Source organism: Carcharodon carcharias, chromosome 10, assembly GCF_017639515.1.
Source record: "Carcharodon carcharias isolate sCarCar2 chromosome 10, sCarCar2.pri, whole genome shotgun sequence".
Lineage (NCBI taxonomy): Eukaryota > Metazoa > Chordata > Chondrichthyes > Lamniformes > Lamnidae > Carcharodon > Carcharodon carcharias.
This window is the reverse complement of record NC_054476.1, coordinates 102,063,553-102,082,724: the sequence shown is the minus strand read 5'-3', so window position 1 is coordinate 102,082,724 and position 19,172 is coordinate 102,063,553. Positions and strand designations below refer to the sequence as shown.

The following is a 19,172-nucleotide window of genomic DNA, read 5'->3' as shown; positions in this document are numbered from 1 at the left end:
TTCAAAGAGCGCATGGGTGAGATGCGACAATTGTTTATTCCTGTCTGGCGCAAAAGTAAAACAGGAAAGGTGGCCAAACCATGGCTTACAAGGGAAATTAGAGATAGTATTAGATGCAAGGAAGAGGCATATGCATGGGCCAGAAAAAAACAACAGACCTGAGGATTGGGAGCTGTTTAGAATTCAGCAAAGGAGGACCAAGGGATTGATTAAGAAGGGGAAAATAGAGTACGGGAGTAAGCTTGCAGGGAACATAAAAACTGACTGTAAAAGTTTCTTTGGTATGTGAAGAGAAAAAGATTGGTGAAGACAAATGTCGGTCCCTTACAATCAGAAACAGGGGAATTTATAAAGGGGAACGAAGAAATGGCTGACCAGCTAAATAATACTTTGGTTCTGCCTTCATAAAGGAGGACACTAATAGCATACCAGAAATGTTAGGGAACACAGGGTTTAGCAAGAGGGAGGAACTGAAAGAAATCAGTATTAATAGGGAAATGGTGTTGGGGAAATTGATGGGATTGAAGGCCTGATAATCTACATCCCAGAGTACTTAAGGAAATGGCCCTAGAAATAGTGGATGCATTGGTGGTCATCTTCCGAGATTCTATAGACTCTGGAACAGTTCCTACAGATTGGAGGGTAGCTAATGTAACCCCACTATTTAAAAAGGGAGGCAGAGAGAAAACAGGGAATTATAGACCAGTCAGCCTGACGTCGGTAGTGGGGAAAATTCTAGAGTCCATCACAAAAGATTTAATAGCTGAGCATGTGGAAAATATTGGCAGAATCGGACACAGTCAGCATGGATTTATGAAAGGGAAATCATGCTTGACAAATCTACTGGAATTTTTCGAGGACGTAACTAGTAGAGTTGATGAGGGGGAGCCAGTGGATGTGGTTTATTTGGACTTTCAGAAGGCTTTCGACTAAGTCCTACATAAGAGATTGGTGTGTAAAATTAAAGTGCATGGGATTGGGGGTAGTGTATTGAGATGGATAGAAAACTGGTTGGCAGACAGGAAACAAAGAGTAGGAATAAACTGGCCTTTTTCTGAATGGCAGGCAGTGACTAGTGGTGTACTGCAGGGATTGGTGCTGGGACCCCAGTTATTCACAATATATATTAGTGATTTAGATGAGGGAATTAAATGTAATATCTCCAAATTTGCAGCTGACACAAAGCTGGGTGGGATGGTGAGCTGTGGGGAGGATGCAGAGATGCTTCAGTGTGATTTGGACAAGCTGAGTGAGTGGGCAAATGCATGGCAGATGCAGTAAAATGTGGATAAATGTGAGGTTATCCACTTTGGTAGCAAAAACAGGAAGGCAGATTATTATCTGAATGGCTATAAATTGAGAGGGGAATGTGCAACGAGACCTGGGTGTCCTTGTACACCAGTCACTGAAGGTAAGCATGCAGGCGCAGCAGGTGGTAAAGAAGGCAAATGGTATAAAAACAAAAAAACTGAGGATGCTGGAAATCCAAAACAAAAACAAAAACTATTTCACCCCATCCCCACTAGAGCTATCTGTACCTTGCGTGTCCTGCCATCCATTCTTAATTAGCACATTCTTTTAGATAATATCACCACCTTCAACACCTCTTTGTTCTTTTGTCTGTGACATCTTTTGATTATTTGCTCCTATCACTGCTTACTTGTCCCTACAACCACCTTCCCCCCACTTCTCTCCCCCACCACCCCCCCACCTTAAACCAGCTTATATTTCACACCTCTCCTATTTTTACTCAGTTCTGTTGAAGTGTCATGAGGACTCGAAACGTCAACTTTGTTCTTCTCTGCCGATGCTGCCAGACCTGCTGAGTTTTTCTAGATAATTCTGTTTTTGTTCTGGATTTCCAGCATCTGCAGTTTTTTATTTTTATCTCCGTTTAATTGACTGCCACTTCTCTTCAAGAAATGCCTACCTTGAAGAAGTATTGCTATTCTCTCCAACAGGATTTCTGTATCTCTCTTTAGCCTTGTTCACCTTCATTGCTTTCCATTTCTCTCCTGGTGTTTGACAAGGTGTTTACTAACACCCGCTTTCACAGCCATATTTCCTTTCTCAGTGACTGTCTCCGTCTCCGACTTACCCCACGTGGATTTCAACTGAAATTCCATCCCTCATGTCTTGAACCCACCTAGGATTACAGGTATCTCCGGGACATAAAAAGTTTCTCGGACTGCTGTTCCCATCGCATTCTGAGATCCACACTCAGTGCCATGCACTGCCATATGAACACACTCAACCTCTCCCTCCAGCAGCACCGAAGCACCCTTTTTCAAAGCTGCACGTGCCCCCAGTTTCATTTTATTCTTCGTCTCATCCGACGCCTCAACAAGAAACTTTTTCTCTTTCTCCTGTGCTAAGGAATGCAAGCTCCAACAACTCATCAACACCAACACCCACCAAGCACCCTTCACCCCTGCCTGTCCCTCCGTCCCCACCCATCTTCCAATCCCAGCCCCGGCCGTGTATTCACTATACCCCCTGACCTTCTCCTCTCCGATACTGAACGTTCAGTGCTCAGCAAAGGACTTAGTTTCATTCCCTTACGCCCTTATCTCAATGAATTTCGGGCTCGGCACGATGCTGAATTCTTCTTCCGCCGCCTTCATCTCCGTGCTCACTTCTTTGGGCAGGAGTCCTCTCCCCGTTCAACGGATCCTTTTACCCACCTCCAATATTCTTCCTCCACCTGGACCCCTCCCTCTGGATTCTTACCTTCTCTTGATCTTTTCATTGAGAACTGTCGGCGTGACATTAGTCGTCTCAATTTCTCTGCTCCTCTCACCCATTCTAACCTGCCTCTCTCTGAACTTACTGCACTCCCTTCTCTCAGGTCCAACCCTAACATTGTCATCAAACTCGCTGACAAGGGTGGTGCTGTTGTTGTCTGGCGCACTGACCTCTACCTCGCTGAGGCTGAGCGTCAACTCGCAGACACTTCCTCCAACTTCTCCCTGGACCATGACCCCACCACTGAACATCAAGCCATTGTTTCCAGGACTGTCACTGACCTCATCTCCTCTGGAGATCTTCCTCCCACAGCTTCCAACCTCGGACGACCCGCTTCTACCTCCTACCCAAAATCCACAAACAGGACTGTCCTGGCAGACCGATTGTGTCAGCCTGTTCCTGCCCCATGGAACTCATTTCTCGTTATCTTGACTCCCTTCTCTCTCCCCTTGTCCAGTCCCTTCCCACCTACATCCGTGATTCCTCTGACACCTTACGTCACATCAACAATTTCCAGTTCCCTGGCCCCAACCGCTTCCTCTTCACCATGTACGTCCAATCCCTCTACACCTCCATCCCCCACCAGGATGGTCTGAGGGCCCTTAGCTTCTTCCTTGAGCAGAGGCCCGAACAATCCCCATCCACCACTATTCTCTTCCATCTGGCTGAACTTGTTCTCACACTGAACAATTTCTCCTTTAACTCCTCTCACTTCCTCCAAATAAAAGGTGTGGCTATGGGTACCCGCATGGGCCCCAGCTATGCCTGTCTCTTTATGGGGTATGTGGAACATTCCTTGTTCCAGTCCTACTCCGGCCCCCTCCCACGACTCTTTCTCCGGTACATCGATGATTACTTCGGTGCTGCTTCATGCTCTTGTTGGGACCTGGAAAAATTTATTAATTTTGCTTCCAATCTCCACCCCTCCATCATTTTCACATGGTCCATCTCTGACACTTCCCTTCCCTTCCTTGACCTCTCTGTCTCAATCCCTGGTGATAGACTGTCCACCAATATCCATTACAAGCCACCGACTCCCACAGCTACATCGACTACAGCTCCTCACACCCCACTTCCTGTAAGGACTCCATCCCATTCTCTTCAGTTCCTTCACTTCCGTCGCATCTGTTCTGACGATGCAACCTTCAAAAACGGTTCCTCTGACATGTCCTCCTTCTTCCTTAACCGAGGTTTTCCACCCACGGTCGTTGACAGGGCCCTCAACCGTGTCCGGCCCATCTCCTGTGCATCTGCCCTCAGGCCTTCTCCTCCCTCCCAGAAACATGATAGGGTCCCCCTTGTCCTCACTTATCACCCCAACAGCCTCCGCATTCAAAGGATCATCCTCCGCCATTTCCTCCAACTCCAGCATGATGCCACCACCAAACACATCTTCCCTTCACCCCCCCGGTGGCATTCCATAGGGATCGTTCACTCCGGGACACCCTGGTCCACTCCTCCATCACCCCCTACTCCTCAACCCCCACCTACGGCACCTCCCCATGCATACGCAAAAGATGCAACACCTGCCCCTTCTTCCTCTCTCCTCACCGTCCAAGGCCCCAAACACTCCTTTGAAGTGAAACAGCATTTCACTTGCATTTCCCCCAACTTAGTCTACTGCATTCGTTGCTCCCAATGTGGTCTCCTCTATACTGGAGAGAGCAAACGCAAACTGGGCTTTGCAGAACACCTTCGGTCTGTCCGCTAGAATGACCCAAACCTCCCTGTCACTTGCCATTTTAACACTCCACCCTGCTCTCTTGCCCACATGCCTATCCTTGGCTTGCTGCATTGTTCCAGTGAAGCTCAACGCAAACTGGAGGAACAGCACCTCATCTTCTGACTAGGCACTTTACAGCCTTCCGGACTGAATATTGAATTCAACAACTTTAGATCTTGAACCCCCTTCCCCCATCCCCACCCCCTTTCCGTTTCTTCCCCCTCCCTTTTTGTTTTTTCCAATAATTTATATAGATTTTTCTTTTCCCACCTATTTCCATTATTTTTAAATCTATACCTTTTATACCCTGTTAGTCTTATTTCACCCCACCCCCACTAGAGCTGTACCTTGCATGTCCTGCCATCCATGCCTAATTAGCACATTCTTTTAGATAATATCACCACCTTCAACACCTATTTGTTCTTTTGTCTGTGACATCTTTTGATTATCTGCTCCTATCACTGCTTGCTTGTCCCTACAACCACCCACCCCCCCCAACTTCTCTCCACCCCCCCCCCCACCCCACCTGAAACAAGCTTATATTTCACCCCTCTCCTATTTTTACTCAGTTCTGTTGAAGTGTCATGAGGACTCGAAATGTCAATTTTGTTCTTCTCCGCTGATGCTGCCAGACCTGCTGAGTTTTTCAAGGCAAATGGTATGTTGGCCTTCATAGCCAGATGATTCAAGTACAGGAACAGGGATGTCTTGTTGCAATTGTACAGGGCCGTGGTGAGACCACACCTGGAACATTGTGTGCAGTTTTGGTCTCCTTATCTGAGGAAGGATGTACTTGCTATAGAGGGAGTGCAGCGAGGTGTCCGGCCCATCTCCTGTGCATCTGCCCTCAGGCCTTCTCCTCCCTCCCAGAAACATGTTAGGGTCCCCCTTGTCCTCACTTATCACCCCAACAGCCTTGCATGTACCTTGGATCATCCTCCGCCATTTCCTAAAGTGCCTAGTCAGAAGATGAGGTGCTGTTCCTCCAGTTTGCGTTGAGGTTCACTGGAACAATGCAGCAAGCCAAGGAGTGCACTGATTCCTGGGATGGCAGGACTGACATATGATGAGAGATTGATTCGATTAGGATTATATTCACTGGAGTTCAGAAGAATGAGAGGGAGATCTCATAGAAACCTATAAAATTCTAACAGGACTGGACAGGGTAGATGCAGGAAAGATGTTCCCGATGGTGGGGGAGTCCAGAACCATGGGTCACAGTCTGAGGATATGGGGTAGACCATTTAGGACTAATGAGGAGAAATTTCTTCACTCAGAGTGTGGAATTCGTTACCGCAAAGTAGTTGAGACCAAAACATTGTATGCTTTCAAGAAGGAGTTGGATATAGCTCTTGGGGCGAAAGGGATCAAAGGATATGGGGAGAAAGCGGGAGCAGGCTATTGAGTTGGATGTTCAGCCGTGATCATAACGAATGGCGGAGCAGACTCGAAGGGCCGAATGGCATACTCCTGCTCCTAGCTTCCATGTTTCTTGAACCACTGCTGTCCATGTGGTGTAGGTTATACCCACAGTGCTGTTCGGAAGGGAGTTCCAGGATTTTGACTCAGTGACAGTGAAGGAATGGTGATATATTTTCAAGTCAGGATGGTGAGTGACTTGGAGGGGAACTTCCAAGTGGTGGTGTTCCCACCTATCTACTGCCCTTATCCTTCTAGATGGCAGTGGTTGTGTGTTTTGAAGGTGCTATTAAAGGAGCCTTGGTGAGTCGTGGAGTACATCTTGTAGATGGTACACACTGCTGCTACTGTGCTTTGTTGGTGGAGGGAGTGAACGTTTGTGGATGGCTCGGAGATCTACCTCCGGGGGTTGGGGGAGGGGTGGTTGGGGTTGGGGGGGTGTTGGGGGGCGGGGGGGTGGTTGGGGGGGCAACAAATGTGTAATAAAGAAAGAATGTGTAACTTTATTGTGTTTTCCAGAAGATTCTAAAGCACTTCTTAGCTAGTTAAAGTAGTTTTTTGAATATAATGTCAAGAAAGTGGCAACTAATTTGCACATAACAAACTGCCATAAACAGCAATGATATCATGATGATGTGATTGAGGGATAACTGTTGGCGAGGAAACCAGGAAGAACTGTTGGATCTCTGACAGTGTAGCTCTAACTCCCTCAATACAGCACTAGAATATGTGCTCAAGACCTGATAGTAGCACTTGAACCTAAGCATTCTAACTTGAGCTTAGTGGTAGCATTCTCTCTCCCATGGATGGCACTTCATCAGATGTAATGGTAAGGGATTTTAATCTACCTGACAAATTGGGACAATCTATATGTGTATGAGACACTTCAAAAACCTTTTCTTAAATATCAAGTGAAGGAGCGTGTGGGGCAAAGTGATATTGGCTTTACTCCTGCGTTAGTCAGAAACAATGAGCCAAGCTGAAGTAAGGGAGATCTGATCTGAAGGTCATTAGTTTTCAGGTTGGAATGAAGGCAGATCATTAGCCATTGAGAAGTAGTCTTTGAGGGCAAGAAATGTTCCTGAAAGGGAAGGATATGGAAGGGAGATAGAAATACTTCTGAGGCAATATTGTGGAGGCATCTTATCTCAGAAATCAGTCAAGAATCGAATGATCCTGACATTGGATAACCAAGGACATCACAACTACAGAACAAAAGGGCTCCCAATACTGAAATGTACAGAGACAGGATTACTATAAACCAGAGTGAAGAAAGGCCAGGGAAGTGATGAGAAGTGTAAAGAGGCTGAAAATATTCAGGGTGACGGCAAGAAAAGGAGCATTTGAGGAAGTGGTGTCTCAAGACTCAAGTGCTGAAATAGTTTTATCTTGTGATCGTTTGTGGTTTACCATTTTGAAAGTTTGGAAGAGATGCCTGATTCACAGTGACAGTCTAAAGCAAACTGGTGAGGAAAGGTTTATTAGGTTAAGAGCACCTGAGGTAATCCAAAGCTCCAGGGGAGCAATATTCGGAGTGAGTTTAATGTGGGAGAGAAAAAAGAATTGCACAACATAGCATAGAGCAGACTCCGAGTCCAGCATCAAGATCATAAGTGAACCACCATGTATTGACTTCCCGTTCTACCTATATTTGCTTGTGCAATGACCAAACCACAAAGCAGATGCAGATTTCATTACATAAAACCTTGCTGAGTTGCACATGTAGAGTGCAGTCCAGCTGATTTGGACAGTCACTAACTACAACCAGTCACAGGGAGTAATCAAAAAGTGCAAATACACACAGTCTCTGTGCTTTGGAGTGAACGTGCTAGGTGACATGGTGCTAGAGTTGTTGAGAACAGAAAGTGTGGGCGGGGGGGGGGCTTAAATTGGTCCTGTGTGGTATTCGATCTAGCCGCCATCTTATAGAAAGATACAGAGGCACTGGAGAGTGTTCAAAAAAAAAATTTCCAAGGATGATACCAGAACTATGGGGGTATACAGGAAAGGAATGATAGCTTTGGAGGTCTTCGCGCGAAAAGAGAAGACTGAAGACAGGTGTTTCCTGGTGACAGGAATCCAGGAGGTGTTTGTCCCCTCTCCCCAACCCCCTTCATCAATGGCAGGCCACATTTCCTGTCATCAAATGTTGGGAACTTAATTTGAATGCATTTGCATCTCCTCATTATTGTGCCCACACGCTGGAATCATCCCTCCATGTCAGCATGAAGTTATAATGGCATAATTTGAAATTGCCTTTAAAAGATGTGCACCTGGTGACCTCAACTTCAAGGGGAACTTGGAGGTGAATGCATTGATGATCCCAATAGAAGGAAGAGGCTCTGGATTCAGTGGGGAGTGGTCAAAGGCTAGACCCCACAGTAGCTTCTTCGGTTTTGGTGCCAGGTCAAGGGGGGAAAAGGGAACCTTGGCAAGGGCGACAGTGCAAGGCGGGGGGTCATGGCAGCACGTTCTGAAGGTTTAATACAAACAAATGTTGGGGGGGCAGGGAGGAAGGAAACAGCCAGGCAGATGTCAAAGCATGTCAAAAATCAGCACTCTTCCGCAGCTGAGAACGTTTAGCTTGAACTCAGTTGACATGCTTGGAGTCTGCCTAGTCAAGTGATTATGTTCTCTCAAGCAGCACTACTTCCTCCCAGTGCCATGATTGCTCCTCTACTGTTAACCCCTTGCACACACCATTCAAACTTGAACAGGTGGTATGGTGCTGCAGAACCATTGGGTGACTGGAGGCTGCTTCACCTGTTCCCTTCAGCATCACACCTTCATCTATCAGGAATGGTGATGAGATGGAGGGGTGCAGTGCTTGGAGCATGAAACATCACGGGACCCAGTGATAGTCGGTCAACTGTGGCCTTGATGTCAAGGACAGTCACTCTCACCTCACCTCGGGAGTTCAGCTGTTTCTTTTTTTTTTCCATGTTTGAGCCAATACTGTAATGAGGTCAGGAGCTGAGTGACCCTGGTGGAACCCAAACTGAGTGGCAGTGAACAAGTCGTGGCTGACTAGGTGCCGCTTGATAGCACTGATGACTCCTTCTATCACTTTATTGATGATAGAAAGTAGACTGGGTAATTGGCTGGGTTGGATTTGCCCTGCTTTTTGTGGACAGGACACACCTTTTTTCACCATTGCCGGGTAGATACCAGTGTTGTAGCTTGGCTAGGGGCATGGCTAGTTCTGGAGCACAAGTTTTCAGTGCTGTTGCTGGAATATTGTCAGGGCTCCATAGCCTTTGCAGTATCCAGTGCCTTCAGCCATTTCTTGATGTTATAAATAAGGGATGATGACGATGACAACTGAGTTTTCCCAGGCAATTGCTGCCTGACTGTCTACCACCTCTGCCGCCACAGCTGGTGGGTCAGGACATGCCGAGTGATGGTGGTGTCTGGGACATTATCTATAAGGTATGATTCCATGAGGGTCACCTATGTTAAGCTGTTGCTTGACTAGTCTGAGCGACTACTCTCCTAATTTTGGTGCAAGCCCCCTAGATGCTAGTAAGGAGGACTTTGCAGGACTGAGTTTATGGTTTTTTCCGGTGCCTCGGGCTGGGTGGTCCGTCCGGTTTCATTCCTTTTTTAGGCTTTGTAGCGGTTTGTAACAACCAAGTGACTTGCTAGGCTGTTTTCAGAGGGCAGTTAAGAGTCACCACATTTGTTGTTTGTCTGGGGTCACATGTAGGCCAGACGAGGTAAGGACAGCAGATCTCCTTCCCTAAAGATGGGTTTTTACCACAATCGACAATGGTTTCATGGTCACTATTTTCAGACTAGCTTTATGTTCCAGATGTATTAATTGAACTTAAATTCCACCAGTTGCTGTGGTTGGATTTGAGCCCATATCCCCAGAGCCATTTGCCTGAGCCTCTTAATTACTAGTGAAATTACCACTACTCCATTGCCTTGCCTGCTGTGTCTTCCTTCCTCCCTCCGTGTCCACATTTTGAATGTTGTGGAGGAGGCTCGAGGGACTGTATGGCCTATTCTGCTCCTGCTCCTGTTTGTTCTACTTACTCCAGTAAGGTTTCTGGCTCTGCCACAGCACTCTAACAATCCCGATCAATGTCACGAATGATGTTCAATGTGATTGTGGCAAATTATCTTGTCCTTTTTTGACCTGTCTGTGATCTTTCACATGGTTGATCACGCCATCCTCCTCCAACACCTCTCCTCCATTGTCCAGCTGGGTGGGACTGTTCCTTGCCAGGTTCCTCTCAATTCTGGTGTAGCAATGGCTTCTCTTCCCACTCCCATACCATTTACCTCTCTCAACCCTACACTGTCTCTGACCTGTCAGATTGGGAGTCTGATATACAGTACTAGACGAGTGTACGTTTCTAACAAATATAAATTGTGAGAACTGAAGCCCTCTTTTCTCTCTCTCCTCCCACTTTTCCTCTCCCTCCTTTCCGCCCACCCTGCCATCCCACACTTTCTCCCAGGAGCTGAATGTAATCAACAATGCATCAATAAAGTATTAAATTCAGCCAGTGTAATCTGCAATCTATGTTCCCTAGATTTATCGCCATGGAGACCGATCACCTGTCTCAACTTACCCAAAGGATCCGCATACAGAGAAGGACTGGCCCCAAGGTTTTGGGCAGCTTACCCAGGTCAGTGGTTTCTGTCCTTGACTCTGGCCCCATCACAGTCTCTCCTTCCCTACATTCTAACAGGAGAGTTGCTTTCAGTGAGAACTGTGTGAATGGTCATTGTGAAGCTGCGGGTTAGACTGGGGAATCTGGATTCCCTTTGTCATGGTGTGCTGGGCCACTTCAGAGGACCTTCCCTGGGAGTCTAATAGTGCTGTATAAACTCTGTTTATTCCTGTTCAGCCTTTTGTATTGTTAACTGAGCTGTAAGATCACCACCAGTCATAGGCTCTCTGCATATGCTCCTGTGAAGCACCTTCGGTTTGATATTTTAAGTCAGGGTGGATAGAGCTCTGAACCCCAATAGCTTATGGCCTTCTCTATTTTCTGTCTTGAAGGTGCTGACCCTTGGGGATTTGCCAAGGTACCACTACCACACCCCACCACCACCCCCCCCCCCCTCCCCCAACTCGTCCCTCACTGAGTGCCAACTCTGGATTTGAGGTTGAGGGGTTGAAATACCATGTGGTTCATTGCAGCCCAGTGCAGTGGTATTCCCTGACCCCGCGACTCTGATATTTGAGCAATGAAGCCCAGTGCAACAGTATTCCCCGACCCCGTGATTCTGATATCCGAGCATTGCAGCCCAGTGTGATGGTATTCCCCTTCCCTCCCTGCATCTCTGACTGATAACCAAGCAGTGTTGACTGGATAGCTGGAATCCTGATTGGCCTCCCTTCCTTGGTCTAGGAAACTCTGGCCAATTGTGGCATCCCAATTGCCACATTTGCTAGGAAGAGTTAACCCAATCCCAGTACAAAACAAGGTTAGGCCCTGGGACCTACAGTCCATCCCCACTCTGTACTTGCTGCCTATCCCCACTCTGGGTGATGTGTGTACTCACGGAACTGTTAAAGGAATAACATTCCAGTACTTTGTGCTGGATTTCTTAAGGTGGAACACAAAGTTGTGGTGATTGTGGATTGAAGTCTGGTACTGACCTGTCTCCTCCAGTAATGACCAGGATTTCTGCTGCTCTTCTGTAGGTTGGGATGAGGCAACACTACAAACTGGGCCAATATCTACAACGTCGTTACAAAGACTTCCTCAACTCCTCGTACCACCGGGAAGAGGTGAGAGACTGAATGAAGGGATCACAGTTGGGGCGAGGGGTGAGTAAGGTTTGGGTAAGGGGTTTAGTGAGGGGGTGAGTGAAGGGGCAGGTGAGCAACTAAATGAAGGTGAGAAATTTATTGAAGGGATGAATGCCTAAGTGAGGAGTGAGCTATTCTCTATGAACTGAGGTCTCAACTCAGCATTGAATGTAATTGTGTGACGGTGGAGGAATTTTTCTTGGATGTTGTTATGCCAGTAACTCGTATTTAAAGCTCGGGTCTTTTGTTAGGTGTTTAATGTGTTGGCTCCTACCTTTGTTTTGCTTGTCTCGTAGCTATGGGCATTTCACATAACTCCCATGTGATGTGGTAAAGCAGATGTCAGTTCTCTTGTGTGAATCCTCAGTATAAAGCAATCTGCCCACTGAAATCAGTCGGCACAACTCTGTTCTGTTTAACAGGAATGTCCATCTCCAGAGCCCTAACTCTGAAATCTACCTTTTTTTTTAATTAAGCTCTAATCCCAAAATTTCTTTGTGCCTCTGTTTCAAGTAACACTTCAGTGAAGAAACAAAAACAGTAAATTCTGGAAAAACTCAGCAGGTCTGACAACATCTGCAGAGAGAGAGAGACAGTTAACGTTTCGAGTCCGTATGACTCCTCTTCTTCAGAGCTCTGGACTTCAGGACTCTTCTTCACTTCAGTGAAGAACCTTAATAAGCTAAAGGCACTACATCAATGCCATAACTTTTGTTTAACAGCTGACCAATCACCAGGGTCCCTCTGACCTGCCCTTTCCTATGTTGGTTTGGAGGATGAGTTAGATTTCTGTAAAGTGCTTTGGAGATTCTGAGAAACAAAGGAAAATTATTTTAAAATGTACCAATATGTCTCTCCTAACTTCTCAAAGTATTTGAACAATGACTCAGATTGTTGCTGTGACTTGGCTGCTAGGCTGCCTGGTGCCTTGGCTAAATGTTGTTGTCCTGTGAGGCAGTCATGCTCTACAACCTATTTCCAGCTGTTGAGTCATCAATGCAAGGAGCTTTTGATGATTTAAAAACTAGCTAACATAGGGGTGGCTGTCAAAGCAGCAACTCCATTATCTGGCCCAGGATCTGCTGGGTAGAGCTGTGTCCCTTCCAACTGAACTATGGTTGCATTTACAAAAATTGCTGGAAAAACTCAGCAGGTCTGACAGCATCTGTGGAGAGAAAGATAGAGTTAACGTTTTGAGTCTGTATGACTCTTCAGAGCTGAAGGGAAGTAGACATGTGGTGAAATATAAACTGTTTAAGGGGGGTGGGGACTGGTGAAGCTGGATAGAAGGCCAGAGACAGGTGGAGGCAAAGGAGAGATTGCAAAATATATCATAAACAAAAGGTCAGAGGGGTGTTGATGGTGATGATACTGGCTAAAGGAGGTGCTAATGGTGACATTAAGAGTAGAAAGCAGGATGAGCAAGTGACAGCTGGCCCTAGTAGGGGGAGGGGATGGTGGTGGGGGTAAAAAGATTGAAAATAGGCTAAAAGCTGCAGATAAAATAATGAATGGAAATTTAAAAAATAATAAAATAAGTGAGGAAAAATAAATAAAAAAAATAAATAAATATTTGACAAGGGGTGAGGATGGAGGAGAGTTCATGATCTGAAGTTGTTGAACTCAATGTTAAGTCCGGAAGGCTGTAAAATGCCTAGTCGGAAGATGAGGTGCTGTTCCTCCAGTTTGCGTTGAGCTTCATTGGAACATTGCAGCAGGCTAAGACAGACATGTGGGCATGAGATGGTGAGTGGAAATGGCAAGCGACAGGAAAGTCTTGGTCATGCTTGCAGACAGACAGAAGATGTTCCACAAAGTGGTCACCCAGTCTGCATTTGGCCTCTCCAGTGTAGAGGAGACCGCATTGGGAGCAGTGAATGCAGTAGGCTAAATTGAAGGAGGTGCAAGTGAAGTGCTGCTTCGTCTGAAAGGAGTGTTTGGGCCCTTGGATGGTGAGGAGGGGGGAAAGTAGAGAGGCAGGTGTTGCACCTTCTGCAATTAGAACATAAGAACCAGGAGCAGGAGTAGGTAATGCAGCACCTCGAGCCTGCCCCGCCATTCAATACAATCATGGCTGATCTCATTTCGGCCTCAACTCCAATTTCCCGCCCTCTCTCCATAACCTTTCAACCCTGTTACTAATTAAAAATCTGTATCTCCTCAAATTTATTCGGCGTCCCGGCATCCACTGCATCCTGAAGTAGTGAATTCCACAGATTCACGACCCTTTGAGAAAAGTAATTCTCCTCATCTCTGATTTAAATCTACCACCCCTTAGCCTAAAACGATGGCCTCTTGTTCTAGAATGTCCCACAAGGGGAAACATCTGCTCCACACCTACTTTGTCTACACCCTTTAGCATCTTTTATACCTCAATTAGATCTCCTCTCATCCTTCTAAACTCTAGCGAGTATAGGCCTAAACTGCTCAATCTCTCCTCATAAGACAAACACTGCATCTCTGGAATCAGTCTAGTGAACCTCCTCCGAACTGCCTCCAATGCAACCTTCCTCAAGTAAGGGGACCAAAACTGTGCACAGTACTCCAGGTGCGGTCTCACCAATGCCTTGTATGGTTGCAACAACACTTCCCTATTTTTATACTCTCTTCCTTTAGCAATAAATGCCAAAATTCCATTTGCCTTCCTTATTACCTGCTGTACCTGCATACTAGCTTTCAGCAATTCATGCACGAGGACACCCAGATCCCTTTGCACTGAAGCATTCTGAAGTTGCTTCCATTTAAATAAGTCACCTTTTTATTCTTCCGACCAAAATGGATAACCTTACACTTATCCACGTTAAATTCCATCTGCCAAATTTTGGCCCATTCACCTAACCTGTCCATATCCATTTGTAAATTTCTTATTTCTTCATTGCAACTTACATTCCCACCTATTTTGGTGTCATCTGCAATTTAGCTATAGTATCTTCTATCTCTGAATCCAAGTCATTACTATAGATTGTAAATAGTTGGGGCCCAAGGACCGAACCCTGTGGCACCCCACAAGTTACAGCTTGCCATCCAGAAAAAGACCCATTTATTCCGACTCTCTGCTTTCTGTTGGTTAGCCAATCCTCTATCCAAGCTAATATATTATCCCTAACTTCGTGTGATCTTATCTGTGTATTAATCTTTTGTGCAGCACCTTATCAAAGGCCTCCTGGAAGTCCAGATATATAACATCTACAGGATCCCCATTATTCACTTTATTTCTCACATCTTCAAAGAACTCTAGCAAATTAGTCAAACACAATTTACTCTTCATAAAGCCATGCTGACTCTGATTAGATTATATTTTGACTTTCCAAATGCCCCATTACTACTTCCTTAATAATAGATTCCAACAACTTCACAACGACAGACATTAAACTAATTGGTCTATAGTTTCCTACTTTCTGCCACTTTTTTGAATAAGGGCGTTATATTAGCATTTTTCCAATCCATTGGAATCTTTTGCAGAATCCAGGGAATTTTGGAATATTATAGCCAATGCATCCACTATCTCTGCCACTTTCTTTAAGACCCTGGGATGTAGGCCATCAGGTCCTGGGGACTTGTCACCCTTTAATCCCAATAATTTGCTCAGTACTTTTTCTCTAGTGATGGTGATTGTTCTAAGTTCCTCCTTCTCTATACCCTCTGAACTACCTGTTACTATTGGGGAGGAACTAGTGTTCTCCACTGTGAAAACTGAGGCAAAATATTGATTAAGCTTCTCTGCCATTTCTGCGTTCCCCACTATTTACTCTCCAGTCTCATCTTCCAAGGGACCAACATTCATTTTAGCTACTTTCTTTCCTTTTATAAACTTGTAGAAGCTTTTGCTATCAGTTTTTACATTTTGCTCTAGTTTTCATTCATAATTTACCTTTGCTCTTTTTATTTTTTTTTGGTAACCCTTTGTTGATCTTTAAAAGTTTCTCAATCTTTCAGACTGCCCCTGACCTTTGCAATTTGGTCTGCCTTAGTTTTTGCCTTTGTTATCTTTAACTTCCTTGCTCAGCCATGGATGCTTTTATCCTCCCCCCCCCCCCGCAACCTTACCATTTTTCTTCCTCTTTGGAATTTATTTTACTTGGGAGGAATTGAATATCTTCTTAAATATCTGCCACTGTTCATCAACTGTCCTACCTTGTAGTTTTCCTGCCCGGTCCACTAGGGCCAAATCTGCCCTCATGCCTATGTTTAACTCCAGAACACTAGTTTGGGACTCCAGTTTTTCACACTCAAACTGAATTTGAAATTCTAGCATCTATGATCACTCTTCTCTAGAGGATCCTTTACTATGAGATCATTAATTAATCCCATCTCATTACACAAAACCAAATCCAGAATAGCCTGTGGTTCTACAACATATATTGCTCCAAGTAACAATCTCTAATACATTCTATGAACTCTCCCTTGAGACTACCCTTTGCCAATTTGATTTGTCCAATCTATATGCATGTTAAAATCACCCATGATTGTTGTTGTGCCTTTTTTACATGCTCCCAGTATTTCCTATGCTCTACTGCTGAACTACTGTTTGGGGACCTTTAGACCACTAGGGCGGTCTTTTCCTTGCTATTTCTTATTTCTACCCTGACTGACTCTACGTCTTACTCTCTAGTGCCTATATCATTCCTCACTATAGCACTGATCTCTTCCTTTACTAAACAAAGCTACACCGCGTTCTCCTTTTCCTTCCTGCCTATCCTTCCGAAACACAGTACCCATTACCTGTTCTCCTTGTAACCACGTCTCAGTAATCGCCACCAAATCATACCTAATTATCTCTGCACTGTTAACTCATTAGTTTTATTCTGAATGCTATGCGCATTCGGATAAAAAGCCTTTAAGTTTGCCCTACTGTCAATTTTCCCTACTCTTATATGATTCTTTCATGCAATATCGTGTTCACACACTCTGTCCCTTCCTTTCACCTTTTTGGTAACAATTGTCACTAACCTGCACTCTTACCCTCTCCTTAAACTATGATTTTTTTTTAATATTTCCATGTAACTGAGCCCTCCCCCCGCCACCAGCTATTTAGTTTAAAGCCCTATCTACAATCCTAGTCCTAGCATGATTCAAGTGGAGTCCGTCCGAATGGAATAGCTCCCTCTTTCCCCAGTACTGGTGCCAATGTCCCATGAATTCGAACCCATTTCTCCCACACCAATCTTTGAGCTACGCATTTACCTCTTTAATCTTATTGATCTGGTGCAAATTTGCTCGTGGCTCAGGTAGTAATCCGGAGATTATTACCTTTTTGGTTCTGCTTTTTAATTTAGCCCCAAGCTGCTCATGTTCCCTCAGCAGAACCTCTTTCCTTGTTTTACCTATATCATTGGTACCTACCTGGACCACGACAACTGGATCTCTCCCCTCCTGCTCCAAGTTCCTCTGCAGCTCGGATGAGATATCCTTAACCCTGGCACCAGGTAGGCAATACAGCCTTCAGGACTCTCGATTCTGGCTACAGAGAACAGTATCTATTCACCTAACTATACTATCCCCGATTACAACTACATTTCTCTTTTCTCCCCCTGCTTGAATGGCTCCCTGTCCCATGGTGCTATGGTCAGTTTGCTCATCCTCTCCACAGTCCCTGCTCACGTCCACACAAAGCGCAAGAATCTCTAACCTGTTGGATAAGGGCAAGGACTGAGGCTCCTGCAGTACTACTTCCTGGTACACACTGCTCCACAGTGTGTCGGTGGTGGAGAGAGTGAATGGTACCCCATTCACAAACAATCAAGTGGGCTACTTTAATAATAAATGAAAACAGAAAATGATGGAAAATTTCAGCAGGTCTGACAGCATCTGTTGAGAGAGAAACAGAGTTAATGTTTCGAGTCTGGCTCTTATTCAGAGCAGGCTGCTTTGTCCTGGATGGTGTCGAGCTCCTTGTATTGTTGGAGCTGCATTCATCCAGGCAAGTGGCACCTATTCCATCACGCTCCTGACTTGTGCCTTGTAGAGGGTGCACAGGCTTTGGGGGGTCAGGAGGTGAGTTATTTGCTGCAGGATTCCTAGCCTATGACCTGCTCTTGCAGACACAGTTTTTATATGGCTAGTCCAGTTCAGTTTCTGGTCAATGGTACCCCTCAGGATGTTGATAGTGGGGGAATTCAGTGATGGTAATGCCACTAAACATCAAGGGGCAATGGTTAGATTCTGTGTTGTTGAAGATGGTCATTGCCTGGCACTTTGTGTGGCATGAATGTTACTTGCCCTTGTCAGTGTTATGGCAGGTGGATGATGAATGCCAAGCTGCCCAAATCCCAGAGGGATTTACAATTTGTCCTTTTTTCGAGATGCGGGCTTTGAATTAAAAAGGCAACCAAGTCTTATAGGTTTCTTACAAAACTAAATTAAACTCTAATTAATTTGAGGAAGTGATTTTAAGCACATAGTCAAATTACTATTATTATTACTTCTAATTCCCTTAATTAATCTAAACCCAAGTTGCGCCTCCGTTAAGGCAACAGAAAAACGCACAGATTTTAAAAGACCCAGGCAAATAACACACAATACCCAGAACAGCTGAATTCAAAGTGAGTTTTCCTCTGCTTCAGTTCCTTGTAGACAGTAGCTTGAGGCTTAGATGCTGGAGGCTTTTCACACTTGTGTTAGATCTTAGAATGCCTGCCCTTACACATAGCCTTCGCTCCTTTATACATATTTTCCCCTTTGAATGCAAATTGCCATTGGTTCACTCTGTCCCACCTACATGTGCAGCCCACATTTTTGCAAAACCTCATCCAAGGGCAGGATAAAAAGGGTCTGCAGCATTACCAGTGTGCGGAGCAAAGAGTTTAGGAGATAGTTTGCTGCTGGTTGCTTATTTGATGATGACAGCTTCATTCTTAGCATTTCTAGGCTCTGTCCAGTGGAGCTTGTGCTGACCCCGCTTGGAAGGGAGTGGCCAGTGACATGGTTGGCATCTCCCCAGTCACTGCAGCCTCATTAGATGCCACAGCCCCTTGAAGAGGGGTGGAGGAGCTGCTGCCATCATCCAGAGTGCCCTGAGAGGAGTAGGTAGAGATGACAAGCAGCTCGTGTGCCAACACTTGTGTTGGTCTGGACCTCCCTGCTCGCCATTGGTAGATGGACACCTAGCTGGGATACTGGGTGCCTCATTCATCTCCCACATTGACACTGGCACTGACCACCTGAGGTCAGTGCTTGCGTGAAGGCTTGCTAGTCTGAGTGGAACCCCTGATTATGTCCCTGGAGCTGCCACTAGTCACCACTCAATGGATGAGGCAGTGTACTCAGCCATGAGGGTCAAGGCAGTGCTTAAGCTCTGCATGGACTCCTCCACACAGAGAGACCATGGCACGCAGACCCTCATGGATCTCTGCCAGATCCTCCCGCACGTCACGCTGGACATCAGCATCTGCCGCCTAATGGACGACTCCACAGGCTCATCATCAGCCTTCGACTGAGCATCGTCCTGGTCTCCAGCAGTCCTCTGACTGCCGGTGCCCTAGGCACTCTGTGCCTCCACTTGCTCCTCAAGTGAGT

At 45.7% G+C, this 19,172-nt stretch overlaps 1 protein-coding gene across 4 annotated transcripts in view; it reads left to right on the top strand.

Annotated features, from left to right (window-relative positions):
• LOC121283241 (prostatic acid phosphatase-like) overlaps window positions 1-19,172 on the top strand; it is a 51,829-nt gene that overhangs the window by 2,885 nt on the left and 29,772 nt on the right. For all 4 annotated transcript variants that reach the window (XM_041197587.1, XM_041197586.1, XM_041197585.1 and 1 more), the window contains exons 2-3: window positions 10,429-10,524; window positions 11,550-11,636. In XM_041197587.1, coding sequence (XP_041053521.1) covers window positions 10,429-10,524; window positions 11,550-11,636 — 183 coding nt within the window. The remainder of the gene's footprint in view (window positions 1-10,428; window positions 10,525-11,549; window positions 11,637-19,172) is intronic.